Source organism: Varanus komodoensis, unplaced genomic scaffold (assembly GCF_004798865.1).
Source record: "Varanus komodoensis strain SLA01 unplaced genomic scaffold, ASM479886v1 scaffold15, whole genome shotgun sequence".
NCBI classification, from domain to species: Eukaryota; Metazoa; Chordata; class Lepidosauria; order Squamata; family Varanidae; genus Varanus; species Varanus komodoensis.
Window position 1 is genome coordinate 3861980 of NW_025335440.1, and position 17422 is coordinate 3879401.

The window sequence follows — 17422 nt, forward strand, 5'->3', positions numbered from 1 at the left end:
CTGTCTGACAGCAACCTGTACGACACTAACCCGACATTAACATGCAGTGTCGCTAAATTCTTCACAGCCGCAATGGGCGTCCGAAGAAGGATCCCGGGGGAGGGTGGTCCTACCTAGCTGGCCGAAAGACTAGTGGGAATGCCACTCACTCAAGAGGACTGATATGAACTACAGTGGCAGTATGTATATTGCGTTGGAGTATCTACTGATCTGACTGGGGTCTTATGTCAGATAACTTTTACTGTATTTTCTTCTTTTAAAAAAAAAATATTTGTGTTAATTTGAATCGAGCTAGTCTTTGACCGTAATAAAGTTTTATCCATCTCTCACACACAGACACAAGTTAAGCGTATGGTTAAATGCTGCAGATAAGGAATGTTAAGGTGTTTCTTGGGGTGGGGGGAGAAGGCCAATGGAGGCGATGAGGATGAAAGGACTGGGGATGCGGTGGCTTGCAGATCACGTGGGGAGGGCAGCAGGTTGGGGAACTCTGGCGGTGATCGTGACCATGGCCAACCGAGCAGCTGAGCTGCCCAGGGGAGCTCTCTAGGGACCAGTGGGAGCGGGCGCACGTGTGACCTCAAAGCAGAGCAGACCTGGGTTTGAATCCCCGCGTAGCTGGCCGCAACGCGCACTAACAAGCGGCAAAGACCCGGCACAGGAGCTGGCCTAGAACAAGCGCAGAGACACTTTCCAGCACTGCTTTACTTACGCACTGGTTAACTGCTACCCATCTGGGCCTTGGGAAAGAGCCCCTCCCCATACCTATCTTGTCAGATTTGCAGAAGCGAGACACCCAGCCTTCATTTCCATGCAGCTAATAAAGCGCTAAATATTCTGTGATGCCAAACTATAAAAAACAACGAAGAGCAATTGAACACCCCTCATTTATCTAGAAATACTTAACTGCCCCAAGAACGTCATAGACCATCAAATGCCAATGAAAATACTACAGGGTTGAAAAGATGTTTTCTCGAAATCAGGAGGGTGCAGGTGATACGGGGCCGTTCCTGAGGTGGGGATGATGCCCACGAAAGGATTCAAACAAGAGAAGCCCCACGTTTTTTCCTAGGACCAAGGGAAGGCCTCTGGTCCTGCGCAGGAGAGAAGGCTGCTTTGAACTTGCTCACAGCACTTATTATGTATTTTGTTAGATTTATATCCCACTTTTTCCTTGCAAAGAACTCAAAGGAGCTTACATAGGTTTCCTGCTGCTGCTCTTGATCGTATTCCCACAACAACCCTGTGAGGCAGCTCGGGCTAAGAGTGGCCCAAAGTCTCCCAGCTGGCCCCATGACCAAGCAGGGACTAGCACCCCCATCGCCTGAGTCCCAGTCCCAGGCTCTTAACCGCTGCACCACACTGGCTCTCATAGTGTAGCTGTGTACATATGTCTACTCAAAAGTGAGCACTGCTGAGTCCAGTGGGACCTATTCCCAATTAAACAGATACAGGTTAGGCACATTTGGACAAACCTCCCTCCCTCCCTCCCTCCCGCTGAGTAAAACAGCAACCTAAGAAAGAATGCAAGAACAAGAAGGCATGGAGGACAACAACCCTGTCTGAGTTTTTCCCAACATTTGGTGCTCAAGAGTTTCTTACTTCAGAAGGTGGATATTAGTAGCAATTATGGAATCAGAGCTACCTTACAAAGTTCTTGCAATGATTACAAAAAGGAAATATATATGAAGATTTGAACTCTCTAAATACTGCTGATACTGCTGCTGTTACTGTTGCTGATCAGTTAGCAGCAATATGTCCTGGCCTGCTTAGGGCTTCAGAATATTAAAGGCAAAACAAACATGTAACTGCTCCACAAAAGATTTTACTACCCTGCTAGCCTGGTGACACAGCCATTTGCAGCCTGAAGGACACCAAGAAGCAACTTCTGCTTGCGTGGTTGCCTAGCGCACAGTGTTGCTCTGCACAGGCAACCAGGCCAGCAGCCACCCTCGTTCCTTGCCGGCTGGGCGACTTCCCCGGACCGGCGGCGAGCGTCTAATGCTGCATCGGGAGCCGCCTGTTCATCGCCACCCTCTGGGCTGCATCCGTGTTGTTCCAGCACCTCTGAAGCAACGGCCGCACATGCCCCGCCAGCGCTTTGGCCAGGCCACTCTCCCGTGGGGGCTTCTTGCCTGCGCGTTCCACGGCTGCACCCATGAACTGGGGCAGCCCCCACAACAGCGCTCTGCCCTCTTGCAAATCTGATGTGCCAAGGGTAGCCGACAGGGAGGCTCCAAGCTCCAGGTAAAGTAGGGAGAACGGCAGAGCATCCCAAAGCCCTGATACGCGACGGTGAGTCAGGAAGCCGCCAAGGGTGCAAGAATGGCTGAACTCTATTTACAAATCAGGGTGCAGAGAGCCCCCCGCACCCCAAGACAGGCACATGCGAGAGCAGCCTCGCCCAGACGTGCAAATGCACCAAGGCCCCGATACCCCACGCGTGCAACCGCCAAGCTCGTCCCGGCCACCATGCATGTGCCTGACACGCCCCCGCGGGCGCGGTGCGCATGAGCTGAGCCAGAGAGAGGCCACGAGATGTCTCCACTCACCGTCCTTGTGAGCGGGGGAGCCCTGGTGCAGAGCACCGGCCCACGACCACCGTTGCTGCCGGATTTCGGCCCAGGTTTTCTTTGCCGAGCGCTGGATGGCGGCTTCATAGCGTTCCTGGGGAAGGAGGGAGAACGGAAGGGGTCAGGGAGGGCGCAATGGCCAGTGCACGTGCAGTGGCGACCTGGGGGCCATTTCACACACAGACACACAGAGCCTGTGTAGGCTGTTTGCTGAAAGCAGAAGGCAGGAGCACACCCTGCTCCTGCTTTGCAACCGATGGCTTAAGAAACCTGGAATGGGCCCACACATGGAGAGGCACTAAACTTCTTGGCCCCGAGAGCTGCGTCAGGCAGCACCGTACGTGGGACCTGGATGCTTCCTGGCCCTTTGACTGGCAGTGCGGAGGGTCTTCTCCATGCAAAATGTGAGCGTTGCAGCTGAACCACAAGAACAAACAAAACTCTTACTGGTGGAAATATAAAGGATCTGCAACATGTAAGAAAATGACACCCGTATAACCAATAAGTAGCAGAGAGAGAAACACATGGACTGTAGACAGTTTCATTGTTCAGTAAGAAACAATTCCTGGTAGTCATTTATTTTTTAATTAAAATTAAGTAACTGTAAGTACTCCTCCACTGCCAGTGCAAAGATCACCTTGAAACATGGGAAGTGGCTTGATGTGGACTCAGACCCGCAGTCCCGGCAGCCTGGTATTTGCTATGCTCGCTTCAGGCAGGGGTCTTTGCTAGCCCTGAGCAGGTACCAAGGATAGACCTCCTGCAGTTGCCTGCATGGAAACAGTGCGCTCTGCTCTGGAGCTCCAGCGTTCCTTGGAATGTCCTTGCCTCCACAGAGCGAGAACTGAAGCCAGATCTTGAAAGGGCACTCCGCCAAAACACTCAGGCCTAGAATCTTGACAAATGGAACACTTTTGTGAACCCAAGGACCAGGCTCTGGAATTCTCTGCTGAGAGGGGCAAGGTTGGCTCGCTTTTTCTCGTCCTCCTGCCAGCACACAAAGATACCATTATGCAGAGAGGTCTTTTGCATTTATGCTGGAGAAGGTTTTAAGTGGCTGCAGGCACTATATGTTTTTTCCTACCTTGCTTCTTACATTTATTTCCTTCCTTTCCTTCAAGGAGCCCAAAGTGGCGTAATGACCCCCCTCCCCTCTATTTTATCCTCACAACAACCCTGTGAGGTAGCTTAGGCTGACTGGGTCAGTGAACATCATGGTTAAATGGGGACTAGAAATGGATCTCTTAAGTCACAGCCCAACGTTCTAACCACTACGTCACACTGTTTTGCCACTATTTATTTTAACTGTTGTGCTCTAACCAAGATTCAGTTTTAAATCTACTTTTAATCCGTATCAGTTGCCTTATGCATTTTTTTTGCAAACGTGGTTTATGTATTTAACAAACAGATAAATACAATTATCATCACATTGCATTTCTATCCTGCCCTTTTGCTCTTGTGAGGAAGCCAAGGAGGCTTGGACAGCTCCATTTGATCCTCCAACAGCCACCTTGGGAGGCCAACTAGGCTGGGAGCATGTGACTGGCCCGAAGGCGCCTGGTGAGCTTTGACTGGGGACTAGAACATGGACCTCTCGGGTCCCAAGTCCAACTCTCCAACCACTGCACCAGGCGGCATATTCCAGGAAAGCTACCACAGACCCCCCACCCCCAGTCTCTCCATCCCCTTTCCTCCTGCGATTCTATTTCTTGCTGCCTGGCATTTGCTGCCCTGCAGGGTGATAGGGAACCGAACCCACTGCAGTCTGGGGAGCGATCTCTGTTCCAGAGACATTCTCTTGGGGACTGTGGCCAAAGGCTTCAGGGTGAACCGTGGCGAATACTGTCGTTTCAAGGTGCCATCCTTTTCTGTTCAGGTCAAAAAAAAATCCCACAACTCCCAACATTCCCCAGTACTAGAAGATGGGGAAAATTGCCACAAGGTTGGCAGCTGGGGCAAAAGGGTGAACCTGGGGGCAGTCCTGGGACCCCAGGCGCACCAGACCTGGCCCGGGGCCTGCCAGGCCACACCCCAAACTGCAAGCTGCTTCGGGGCAAACCCCATGGGTGGCAGAGGGACCCCCCTCTGCCTGCTGGGCATCCGCAGCCAACCTTGTTCCTCTCCAGCTTCTGGCGCTGGCGCTCCTCCAGGGCAGCCCGGCGCTTCTCAGCACGAAGCCGCTGCTCTTCCAGTCGCCGCCGCCGCTCCTCCAGCTGCTTCTCCCGCAGCACCCGTGCCTTCTCCTCCTTCTCCAGCCACAGAGCCCGCTTGGCGGCTGCCACGCGGAAGACGAGCGAGGAGAAAAAGACAGAGACAGATGGGACACAGCACCGGAGTGCCGGCCGGCCGGCCCGAGAACACACCCGCCCCCTGCCCTGGGGCGTATTCTGTTACAGTGAGACGGTGTGGCTTTCGCTGTGCCGAACACGTCCCTCAGGAAGAGGGAGAAGAACGCACGATGGGACGGTGCGCCCGAGGCAACGGCCCTGGCCGCTTGTGGCAAGGGTCCGCGGCAAGCAGCAGCCCAGCTGTCCGGGCAGCGGCAGATGGGGGAGGCGCCCTCATGCAGCCCTTCCTGGCCATCTCCACCCAGGATGCCTGGCCGCCCAGCTTCTCGGGAGCTGCAGCGCAAGCACCTCACTCTGGTTGTTCAGCACTACTTGCCACCAGGGTCAGGCCCGGCCCGGTGCAGAGCACCAATCAGGCGCACCCTAAATTTCCTACGCCATCGCATAAGCACATAAAGGGCCCAGTCTGAGCCACCATCCACGGAGCCCCTGCTTCCGCTGCTGCTGCTGCCGCCGATGCAAGAGCACCTTCTTGGCCAACCCCCCCCCCCCTTGCAGCAAGGAGGACCTGCCCAGCAGGGCGGCCAAGGGGGCAGGAGGAGGTTATGGGTACGCAGAGCTCTCCGCACGGGAAAAGGTGCACAACGAAGTGTGGTCTGATCGTGCCCAAGGAGGTGGCCCTAGGAGGTCAGGAGGTGGCCCTGGGGGGCAGTGCCCGCAGTGGAGTGGGTTTGTGATGGATCCAGCTCCAAAGCAGCTGCTGGTTCTTCTGGGCCCCCTCCTATGAAGGCAGAGCCCTCTGGAGGTTAGCCAGCAGCAGCATCCCAAGGGGGATGGGGAGTGCTGCCTGTCCATTTCCCACAATGCCTCGGGGACGTGACAAAGCAGGGCACTGTGGGATGTTAACAAGCCATAAGCTCAGGTGTGCCCTCGCAGGCATATGCAGATAGACTTGGTGAGCACGTCAGTGCGACAGGCAGGCTGCATTCTGCCCTGCCACAGAGCCTTCTGTGTGGAGGGAGCGTTCCACGTGGAGCAGCCCCACAGGTGGCACAACCGGGTCCTGGGCCAGCCCTGGGCAAGGTGCCCTTCCGCCGTTTCTCCTGGCCCAGCACCTCCCTGAAAGCGTCCCATGGGGCAGACGGAGCGGAGTGGCAGCGCGGGGACAACTGGCCGCCCTAAAGCCGAGCAGCTCCACTAGTCCTCAGCCAGCAAGGGGAGCAGAGGCGCTGGGTGAGATGGCCCCCACCTGCCCAGGCTGCACTCTCTCTGGGTTGCGGACAGGTGCATAAACTGGGGAACGAGGGAGGCACTGGAGGCCGCCACTGCCTGACCACCAAAAGAGCAAACGCTCTTTTCCTCCCCCCCCCTTTTTTTTTGAAGTGGTTGCACTAGTGGCAGCCATAGCAGGCCCTGACATTTGTACCAGGGAGTACCAGGGAACCGTCTAGACACAGGCTGGCCAGCTCAAGTTCATCTGTGCAGCCTGGCCGGACCTTTTCCTTAAGCCCTTTGGATAGCAGTGGGGGAAAGGACTGGAAAAGTTTCAGGTCTAAATGTCTGCATGTTAAATGACTAAATGTCTGGAAAAGGTTCAGTTCTCAGTGTCTGACCCTTTGATCATCCCCATGCTTTGAGTGTTGGAATGAGCTGCTTCAAGCAAACTTCAAAAAGTCAGACAGCCAAAAGTTTAGACCCATACACAGGAGTGTCCTGTAACAGACAGCTGGGTTGGCCGGCTGTGGCTTGGGAGATAAGAAACGAGAAAAGCCCAAGGAAATCAACGGCAGGCAGGGAGTGGTTTGCAGTAACGGGATCCTGTGGCCTACAGCTGGTGGCAGCGGGCTGGAGGAGGGGCAGCCCCGAAACAACAGTGTGGAAAAGGATATTGTGGCAAGGCAGGCGAGGAGGGAGATGCGTGCAGCCCGCCTGCCCGGCTGGGAAACTGGCCTGAAAAACACATTCAGAGCAGACAATGGGGGAATGGGGGTGGAAAGTGATTTCGACTGGAGCAGCCACAGTGGAAGGAATGGGAGGGAGGGGCAAAGGAGGGGGCAGGCGAGGGGTGCAGAGACGCCACGGCAGCACCCAGCAAAATTAACGACTGCAGGCCCACCACCTGGAAAAGGAACGCCAGGAGGCAAGAAACTACCCTGGCCTCTCACAGATGCAAGCAAGAGAAGCAGAACTCATGATCCCAAGAGGCTAAACCGTGTGCGCACTTGTGAGCAGGGAGGGATGAAGAAATGGGACCGTCCCTTTCTCACTCACTGCTCTGTGCTCAGGAAGGACATGAGCCTGGCTCCAGGAAAAAGCATCGCACATTTTTCTGTTTCATTCAACTAAATCCCTGGGAAAGGGGAAGAAAAAGATTCCCGTCTCTTTTGTGAAAAGTTGGTCACTGGGCAATGCTTTTCCATATCACCTCCTTTGTTGCAGGCTTGGGTTTTGTTGCTGGTTTTGTTCACAAAATTTGGATTCCTTTTGTTCACAACAAATGGATAGACCTATCACACAGAAAGCTGTTTCTTGGCTGGTTTTCTTTTTGCAAAATAACTGCAGTTTTGCAAAACCAGGAATGCTCCTCCACAGACTCTCATCCATGAGAATCACCTTGAGAGGGGGTACGAAGCAGCTGCTTTTGGTATGCATGTACCTACAGTGCATCCTTGACCACTGCTCACAGGCCTTATCAAAACATACAGTGCTGAGGGGCCACGTTTGTTTTGGGAGGTCTGCCCTACGAGCAAATTCCTTCACTTTAAACAGAGACAGACAGCCGCTGTCAGTTCCAGTGCGCAGTCTCTCTTCCAGAAAGGGTCCTTTTAAGAATTATTTTCTGAAAGGGTCTTTCAGAAGATTTGGGGATGTCCTTCTTTTCCAGGGACACTAGTCTCTTGCTGGGAATGTTGCTCTTTATTTTCTGCTCATGGAAAAAGCTTTCCCAACTAGATTTCTGGCTATTAAACCAGTGCTGTTAAAGGCACATGAATAGGACCGGTGAAGAAACAAGTGGAAGTGTATTCAACTGCACACTACCCCTCCCCCATGGGAAAAATGCTGTCCCCGAAATAAAAGTGGATATTGCTTGTGTACCTCACAGCACACCCAACATTCCAGATGCTTCAGCAAGGGGGCACCCTTGGTCACCCCACAACTGCCTTTTACGTCTGAAGGAGCAAGGAACCTCACTGCAGTTCCCTCTGAGACCTTGCCCCGTGCAAAGGCACTGGAAAGAGGCTAATTCTTGCTTTGCACCAACAATGGTAATCCTGAACAATAAAGTCTTCTGAAATTGTGTCACCATCAGACATGGCTGTAATACTGTGCTCAAAACCAGAAGCAATGGAGCATTACTGCCACTCTGTACAACTCTGGTACACCCGCAACTGGAGTATTGTGTTCACTTCTGGGCCCCTCATTACAGGAAGGATATAGCCAGGTTGGAGTCAGTGCAGCGTAGGGCCACAAGGTTGGTGGCCGGTTTGCAGGGGATGCCGTATGAGGCGAGACTGAGGGAACTGGGTCTCTTCAGCCTGGAGAAGAGGAGACTCAGAGGTGATATGTTGGGGACATACAGGTATGTGAGGGGGTGTCACATGGAGGTGGGTAGAGATCTGTTCTCCCCTGCAGAGGAAGGCAGGGCGTGCTGCAATGGAGCCAAGCTCAGGGAGCCAAGGTTCAATGTGGATGCCAGGAAGCATTTCCTGACAGTCAGGACCCCGAGGGTGTGGAATGGGCTTTCCCTGGAGGTGGTTGAGGCCCCATCGGTGCGGGTGCTCAAGGATAGGCTGGACGTCCACATGGGAGGCATGTCATGAGTGGAGCTGGCTGGAGCCAGGGGTCGGACTAGATGGCCCAGAAGGACCCTTATGACCCACTCAGATTCTATGTTTCTAAGTAAGCTCCACTGAAAGCAATGGGCTTTCTGTAAAGTAAACAGAGGATTGCAGCATGAGTATTTATTAGATTTATATATCACCCTTTTCTTTTAAATAATTCAGAGTGGCTTCGCCTTCTGCTCTCCATCTTATCCACAGAACAACAACCCTGCAAGGTAGGTTGGGCTGACAGCCAGTGGCGGGCTCAAAGTCACCCAGAGGTCTCCAAGGCCAAGCAGGGACTAGAGCTCAGGTCACCTGAGTCCCAGCCTCATGCTCTTAACCACTGCACCACACTGGCTCTCAATGGCTATTTAATGTTTTTTTAATATATATAAAATGGAAATGAAATTAAAATAGAGGTGAGCCGCTGAGGGTCCTGGGGGCTAAATCTAGTCCTCTGAGCGATGTCATCTGACCCACGGCAGCCTCTGTGACTGCAGGCTATTCAGAGGAACCTGTGATGGGGTTTTGCCCCCATCCCTACAATTCTTTTGCCAAAATGGTCCTTTGGCAAAACTAATTCCAGCTTCCAAGCACAGAATCCTTCCTATGACACCTCCTTCCTTCCCTCCCTCCCTTGGAAAGCTCCTCAACTAAACCGGGATCGGATGTGGGGCAGGCATTATTTTATTTATTTATTTAGAAAACTTCTATGCTGCCCCATTCGCCGAAGCCTCGGGGCGGCTCACAACAACAAATAAATAACAACAATATAAAAACAATGCAATTGGAGACGTCCTGCCGCATGTGTAGGAGCCGTGCATCAGTCCCTTCAGGGGCTTGCACATGTCCATTCTTTTCCCCCAGATCACTTGCAACATATTCTCAGCAGCACGAACAAGGAAAGCATTAATGAGCCAACAGTTTCCTGCTCTTTAAGGATGTCCAAAAGCTGCCTCACTCTCCCTAAAGTCAGGCAGGGCCAGTTGTAAACAATTGCTAGAAAACTGTAACTGTGCTTTTTCCAGCAGAGCAAACAGGTGCAAAACGACGAGATGCAACACCTTGAGCGGCACAGGAGGACGGGAAGCTGCCCTGGTCCATCCAGCCCAGCCTGTGTGCGCTTAACAGGGGAATCTGCTTTATATGGCCTGAGGCAAGCACCTCTTCCATCCCACCTTGGAGCTCGGCCGGCTCACCCTGCCCGGCTCCTTCCGGTGCCTTCGCATGGGACCTGGTCCTGCGGGCACTGGGAAGAGGCTTCCTGCTCCCTTGGAAGTAAGAAGGCAGTTCGGGGCACCTGAGATGCTGAATGATAAACAACGATAGCCACCCCAGTGCTACCACAACGGTCCAATGAACACCGTGGAGACGCACGTGCTTCTTACCCAGGTGCTTGGCTCGCTCCTCTCGCCGCTCTCGGGCCAGTTTGTGTCTGGCCTGAGCCTTCTGGGAATCTGGGGGACACAGAGAAGGGGAGAGCCGGTCAGAAAGTCCTTGGAGAAACCCACCACCTCACGGTGCAGGTCAAGCCCACCTTAGACCTTGCCAGTCTCCTAACGCATCAGCCTTCCACTCGTGAGGGTGCCAGGGGCAGCCCCAGCAAGGATGCCCATGAACTGAAGCGGCGCACACCAGTGGCATCCATGCCATGTTCTTCTTTGGATTATTTTAAAAGCAGGAAACCAGCAAAATGACCTCTGTGCAGAGAGAGACGTAAACAGGGAAGTGGGAAAAGGGATGCGAGCGAAGAAGGGGAACATCATCAGAGAGGAAGCGGGCACAAATGGACCTGGAGGAATGAAAAAAAATGGCAATCCTGGCAGAGCGGAATGAAAAGCACGTTCAAGATCCTAAAAGGCTGAAGATGCAGGCCATAGGCCACCAACCACAGGCCTGCTTCTCCAGTCCCAAATCACTGGGCCAGTCCTCAACACCATGACGCTGTAAGTCAGTGTAAGGAGCCTGTGGCCCTCCAGAAGTGCTGGCCTACAACTCCCAAGAGCACTAGCAATATGATCAATGTCTAAGGGTCCTGGGAGTTACGAGCCAAGACCTCTGCAGGGCCACAAGTTGCCTGCCACTTCTACAAAATGCGTACTCAGGAGCAGCCGGTGCAGAAGGCCTGGCAAAGCAACCCATGGAAGTCTCCAGGCCGCGTTTCTGTCACCCAGCCAGCCCAGAAGCTGCGAGTTCAGGTGCCTCTGCAGGAAGGGAAGCCCCCTCCTCCACCATCAGCATGGCTAGGGGACTCTCTGCAGGCCAGTAAAAGACTGCCCAACCTTCCACCAAGCAGAGCAGAGAAGGAATTACCAAGTGATCAGCTGTCTCTCTGCACTTCTGTGCTCTCAGGATGACGGGTCTGCCACAAATGGGGCACCAGAGGTGGGAGAGAGAGACCCCTCCCTCCTCCCTAACCGTCACTCACCTGCATTGAATTCTTAGTCACCTGTGCAGACCAGGTGAGTCATTAAATAAAAGGCCATGTGAGGTGACTGCTGTCCTTGCCGTTTTATTGATTTTCTGATTGCAGTTTTCTAAAATGGTTTTATTACAAGCTTATGATGTTTACTGCTAGCTGTTGTGAAGGGTTTGTGACATATGCGGGATGGAAATATTGAAGGTAAATAAAATATGCCAGTCTTCCTAGAATGTCAGGGACAAGGGTCCAGCTTAGCCTTTCCTCCAGCACAGACCTTTTCGTATTGCTCGAGCAGTCCGTACCCAGTTCTGTCAATATCACACTTGCTGGAAATGAGGGGCTGTGGGCAGCAACCCAAGAGGCAGCCCTGAACCAGATCCAGACGAGATGGATTCGTCTCCCTAAATAAGGACCCTTAAGAGCCACGTGTGTGACCTGCAGCAATGCAAAGAAGTGCTTTCATTTCCTGCAGAAAAATGTCCATGCCGTAAGTTCACTCATAAGAATGAATGCATGCAAATACCATAAGGGGGCAAAATTAGACTGGCTGTTTTAAAGCTGCAATCAACATTTTCTTGTATCCTTTCAAGTATGTGAAAGGATGCATTTAAGTTGCTGAAATATGCCTCTGCCCTAATGTGGAAGGAAGTGAAGAGGGAGCCCGATGGCTGACGAGACAGGATAAAAATCCAATCCATTAATCAGTCCATCATGACAGCAAGACTGAAGATGCTGCCAAAACCTCTGCGGAAGAGTGCTAGCTGAGTGGCCCTAGGTAAGTACAAGCAGCAGCTCTTGCATGGTCCTTTGGGTTGCTAACACAGGCAAGCGCGCTGGGTCTTTGGAGGTACAATAATGTGACAACCTCACCCTTGAACTACCTCAAAGTATGCCAATAAATATTTCTGCACAATATAATGTTTAAATCACATTAACTTTAATTTTTGCCCTCAACATCCAGGACAAAAATGAACATGGAAGTCTTTGTTTAGCTTTGTTATTTAGTAAATATAAGCAAATGAACATGATACATTAGATCATTCTTTAGGATATCAGAAAGTTTTCTAATGCAAACTGAAAGCGTTGCAGTGCAAATTACCCTAACTTGCACAGGACAATTCCAATGAGAAAGTTCCAGAAAAGCAACAGCGCAACTTACTCCAAAATAGGGCAAGCCAGCCCTTCTACCCCAGCCTGGATGGGCCATCCCTTGCAGAAAGGGAAAATGTATCTGCGCACTGAAGATCTCCCATGGGTCTTTGATACATGCAAGCAAGTCCTGCAGATCCCAACCCTTTGTAAATATGGGCACCTGGCTGGGTTTTTTAGTATTTTTTTAAGTATGACACAGTGGGTTATCTTGATAATTGATTGATTCACCTACAGTGATAATGAATTAATTCACTTAAGCTAGCTGAAGTGTATGTGGCTGCCATTTTGAATATGCAGTCCTGGGTTGCAGCACCTTGTGTGAACCAGGCCATAAAGGGTTAATGAACTCACTTTTAACTCAGTGCAAGATTGTGTGGGTTGCTTAACCCTTAAAAACGTTTGTTTGCTCCCACTTAACCCCCTGTGATCAGGTTTACCTGACACGCTACAATTCCCAACTGCCCCAACTGCAGTGCCCCAACTGCACTCAGACTGGCGACTGTGCACCACCCACTTGAACCGCTGATGATCCGGGATGAATTACCCCCAGTCACCTGCTGCATCGAGAGACCCGGTGGCTGCAGCCCGACCCCTCGTTCCATCACTAGCAAGAAAAGGTCCCAGGAAATCCCGTCAGGGCAGGACTGACTGCACCCAGATTTCTGATCAGCCCATCCAGTTTCGGCACGGAGGGGCCAGGCCGCTCCTGCAAGCGTACCTTGCTTCGTCCGGGGACTGGAGGACCCCTGGGCAGGGGGAGGCTGCTCAGCCTTGGGCGACGGTCGGGTGCTTTCCTGGAGGCGCGCGTCTTCTGCAGGAGGGGGCGTAGAGGCGCCTATGGGCGGGGGGCGGTCACTCTTGGGAGGCAGGGTCTCCTCAGCGGGAAGCACTGCAGCCGGCGGGGGGCCATCCTGGTCACCCGGAAGGGAAGACTTTGCGTCAGCGACGGGCATCGTGGCAGTCTCGGCACCCGGCTCGCCATCCCGGGCCGGCAAGATGGCCCCTCTGGAAGCCATGGACGGGGGCAGAGCAGCAGCTACCGGCGCGAAAGCAGCGGGAGGCTGGCCACTTGGGCATCTGTCGGTCTCCTGAACGGGAGGCACCACGGCGGGTGAGGGGCTAGCCCCTTCCCTCGGGGAGCGCTCTGTCAGTCCTGGGGGGCGGGCCTTTGAGGCTGTAAGAGAGAAGAAGGCAAGGATGTGGATAGAGAGAGTCTGAACAGCATCACTTCCCTCCAGTTATCTCCCAGTGCTAGTGGCAAGCGGCCTCCCCGAGGGTCAAGCAAGACAGGGTGCCAGGCCCAGCTAAGTACTGGGGGTGCTTAGCCATGCAGCTGGGCTGCATGCAGTCAGGGCCCAGAGACCCCGTCCTCCCTCAGGCTCCCCGGAAATCCAGCGTGCCCAAATGGAGCTTTACGGGACGCGCAAACAGTTGCCGTTGGGGGGTGCTTGCCCCCATCCCCAACTGTTTGTGTCCCGAGGGACCAAGAGCAAACTGCACTTCACTCTTGGCTCGCTTAACTGGTCCTGAGGAAGTGCTTTCAGAGTTTTAGTCCCGTTCATTGTGCGACGGAGAAGAAGGGCTCCAAAAGGATTCAGGGATCCCATTTCCGTTCCCCAGGCAGGACTAGCAGGGACCTGGCACAGGAGAAAGTCTCAGCCACTCCTGCTCCCCGTTACATAACTCGCTCACGCTACTCACGGCTATCCCCAACACACACACACACACACACAGCTCCCTTGCAGCAGTGTCCTTCGCAGACAGCAGTTAACTAACGCCACAAGAATGCCCAGCCTGAGACGCAGAGGCTGTCGGTGCCTGTCTTGCCTTGGAAGGAAGGCACGAGGCTAGGCTGATGCAGGAGAGGAATCGAAGGGAAAAGAGGGCAGCAACGGTGCCGAAACAGAGGGAAAGCAAGCTTCGTGGTGCGCCACCGCCGAACACGTCCTGCCAGGGCGGCTGCTCAAAGTGGGGATCAACAAGCATCTGCTTTTCTTCTGATTTCTTCTTGTTGAAGGCATCTTTCATGTATGGTTTTTTTTGCTTTGTGGAAAGAAACAAGACGGAAGTCGCAGCGGGCGAACGTGGGAGGGTCCCAAGTGGAAGGCCACATCTGCAATTTAGTGAGCAAGGAAGGCAATCACACAAGCCAAGATTTCTGGGATGGGGAGTGTGGGGTTCGGAACTGCCTGACACAGAGCAGACCCTCTAGCAACTCCAGCAGCCGCCAACTGGGGGAGGGGGTCCCCCCAGAAGTGCTCACTGCTGATACAGCTGCCACCAAACTGGCTGATAACACTTGGTTTCCTTGTGCCCATCAGAGGGGTGAGTTGTGGCATTCAACACCCATCAGCAGCAGCTTCTAAGCCAATGTCTAGGGCAGCTCCACACAAGATGCATTGCAGCAGTCCAATTGTGCAGGAGATGAAAGCTCTTTCTACTCCTAAGAGGTCCGAGCAGCCAAGAAAAGGTGCTCCCGGGCACAGCAGAGGAAGGCCAGGCTGCAAACTTACTCCAGTGGGGTATATATCATCCTAAAGAGCCTGCAATCATCAAGATGGCCTGCAAGGATTCAACTTCTGATGGTTTAACTCAGGGGTAGTGGCTTTCCAGATGTTTTGGCCTGCAACTCCCATGTTCCCTCAACCACTGGCGACGGTGGCTAGGGAGCAGTAGAACCACTCACAGCTCACCCAGTGTTTAACCTCATCCAGTCACTCATGATACTCAGACCTTGGCTCCAGGCTTAGCTATACGGATGGGGTGCCACCTAATTCCACAGCTTGGGGCTTCTCCTGGGGGTTCCTTCTGATCTTAAGAGGCATCTGTGATGACTCCTAGCCCCAAGGAACAAGGCAGATCAATTCCCATGGCCGTGAGGTATCTTCCCAAAGACCATGTGCTGAATGCAACCTGAGGCAAAGGATCTACATCACCAGGGAACCAGCCAAGGGCCACTGACCAGATGTTCAAGCCAGTCCCCACCATGATGGGCAGCTCATGTGATGTAGTGGAGAGAATGTTAACTGGGATCTGGAAGAACTGGCTTCCGGTCTCCACGTGCCCACAAAACTCACTGGGTAACTTTGGGCCAGTCACTGGGTTGTGGTTGTTGTGAGGAGGGCGCTGAAACACCCCCTAGGTTACTACTACTACACAAGAGGAACATACAATGAAAGGACAGCCTTACATCTGCAGATGGACTAGCAGCTCTCCAGGGCTTTGATCCGGAGGTTTTCTCCTGTCCTGGAGATGCCACTTTGGCATCCCCTGTTGCACCTATAGATCTTAGGCTGCGTCTTATGCAGCAAAAGCTTTTGTCTCATTTCTGTTGGACACTGCCATGCCCTCTTACTAAGGGATTTGGCCGATTACTCACAGTGCTAGTGCTTCGTATGAACACGCGTCCAACCAAAATTATTTACCTGCCTCATGAAAATTAACAAGTGGACAGCCAAAATGGACTCTTTTAGCCCTTCTCACAACTAAAGGGTTGATCTTATGACACTAGAAGGATACAAGCCCACCTCCTATAATCCAATGGACTGAGGACCTTCCAACACTTTTAGTATTTGAATGGACAGCACAGAGACAGCGCCTTCAGGTGGCTCTTCATTTGGATACTGAAGCTGAAACCTGTGCTGAAACTTACCCGTAATTGCTAGAAAGTTGTATTCATTTCATTGAAACCCATCTGCCGCTGTCACGTGCCATCAGATTTCTGACCCTATGAATGAAGGCCCTCCATGGACGTGGGGAAGTCTCATTCGTTTTCCCCGTTGTTGTCGACCCTCACATTGGGGAACCTTTGCAGGCACCACTGCAATGCCCCGCAGGTGCCACAGGAGACCAATTTAAGCGACCACAAAAAGCATTACTAAGTTGTTGCGGGTAGAGCAGGAGAAGCAGAGAGATCAGAGACACTGACAGTGGAAGCGGTGTGGTAGTAAGAGTACTAGAATGGGACTCCGGAGGTCTGGATTCGAGTCCCCGCGTCGTCAGGGAGCTCACTGGGTGACTTTGGGCCAGTCACGGACTCTCCGCCTAACTGACCCCAGAGAGCCGTTGTGAGGCTCCTTGAAAGAGGAAAGAAGGTGGGATACGGGATATCCGAGCAATAATGAATTAATGCGCAGGGTTAAATTGAGAGACGAGAGCTGGAAGACAAGACGGTCGAGGCTGTGCCTGGCCCTAAGAACATCGCAAGATCCCGCTGGACCAGGCCAAGAACCACCCATCCCAGCATTCTGTTCATCCAGTGACCAGCCAGCTGTCCCCAGGATCCCTCCCTCCTGCCCATGTTCCCCAGCAGGTGGGGCACACGGGCACACTGTTTCTGATCCAAGGGCAGCACAGAGCCTTCAGCAGCAAGCGGCCATCTCTCCCCCACACATCTGTCCCCCTCCCTTCAAGGTTGTCCAAACGGCAGCCCTCCCCACGTCTTGTGGAAGTGAATTTCGTAGTTTAACTACGCATTGTATGAAGAAGCCCTTCCTCTGATCTGTCCTGAACCTCCCATGAAACAGGCTGTGGGGGGTGGGGAGTCTCCCTCTCCATTTTCCCCACCCTGCGCATGATTCTGCACGCCATTATCGTGTCTCCTTTTACTCGCCTTCTTCCTAACTTCAACCATCTCAGCTGTTGTACAGAGTGGGAGGAGGCGCGGTGAGGGAATGGCTGGCGTCGATCATTCTCCAGCGCTGCTTTCATGCTGTTTCGGCCCAGTAACAACCTGTGATGGGCCCGCTCTCTCCTTAGCCTCAAGAGAACTCAGTGCCTGAACAAGAGCTGCTCCAGGCCACTCGCTGGTTCCCGTTCTTAGGTCAGGAGGCACCCAGTGGCAACTGCCCGTCCCGGGAAAGGCTGCGTGGTAAGTGCACGGAAAGGCAACAAAACAAAGAGCAGTCAGAAGCATGCCAAGAGGCACCGTGACTCCACCAGCTGTGCAGCCGCGGAAGCTTGTTGTTGTGCTCCTGGGCTTTTGGAGCAAACTCTGCTTGGCCTTGTTCGGGCTCAGCTCTTCTGCTGAGCACCACAGCAAGGAAAATTTGTTTAGGAGCCTGAGATGTATTTTACCAACGTACTTGTCACCTGGCCTGAGTCACCTTTATGATCTTGCTTCTCTGTGCCCCCTAAGAGCTCTGCTGAGTCAGCTCAAAGGCC

General features: G+C 53.0%; 1 protein-coding gene across 3 annotated transcripts in view; it reads right to left on the bottom strand.

Moving 5' to 3' along the window:
- The window catches only part of MAP7D1 (MAP7 domain containing 1), a 66344-nt gene that overhangs the window by 24953 nt on the left and 23969 nt on the right, over positions 1-17422 (bottom strand). For all 3 annotated transcript variants that reach the window (XM_044424939.1, XM_044424940.1, XM_044424938.1), the window contains exons 2-5: positions 12978-13433; positions 10074-10142; positions 4685-4848; positions 2553-2667 (exon numbers count right to left, since the gene is read on the bottom strand). In XM_044424939.1, the coding sequence (XP_044280874.1) occupies positions 2553-2667; positions 4685-4848; positions 10074-10142; positions 12978-13433 (804 nt within the window). The remainder of the gene's footprint in view (positions 1-2552; positions 2668-4684; positions 4849-10073; positions 10143-12977; positions 13434-17422) is intronic.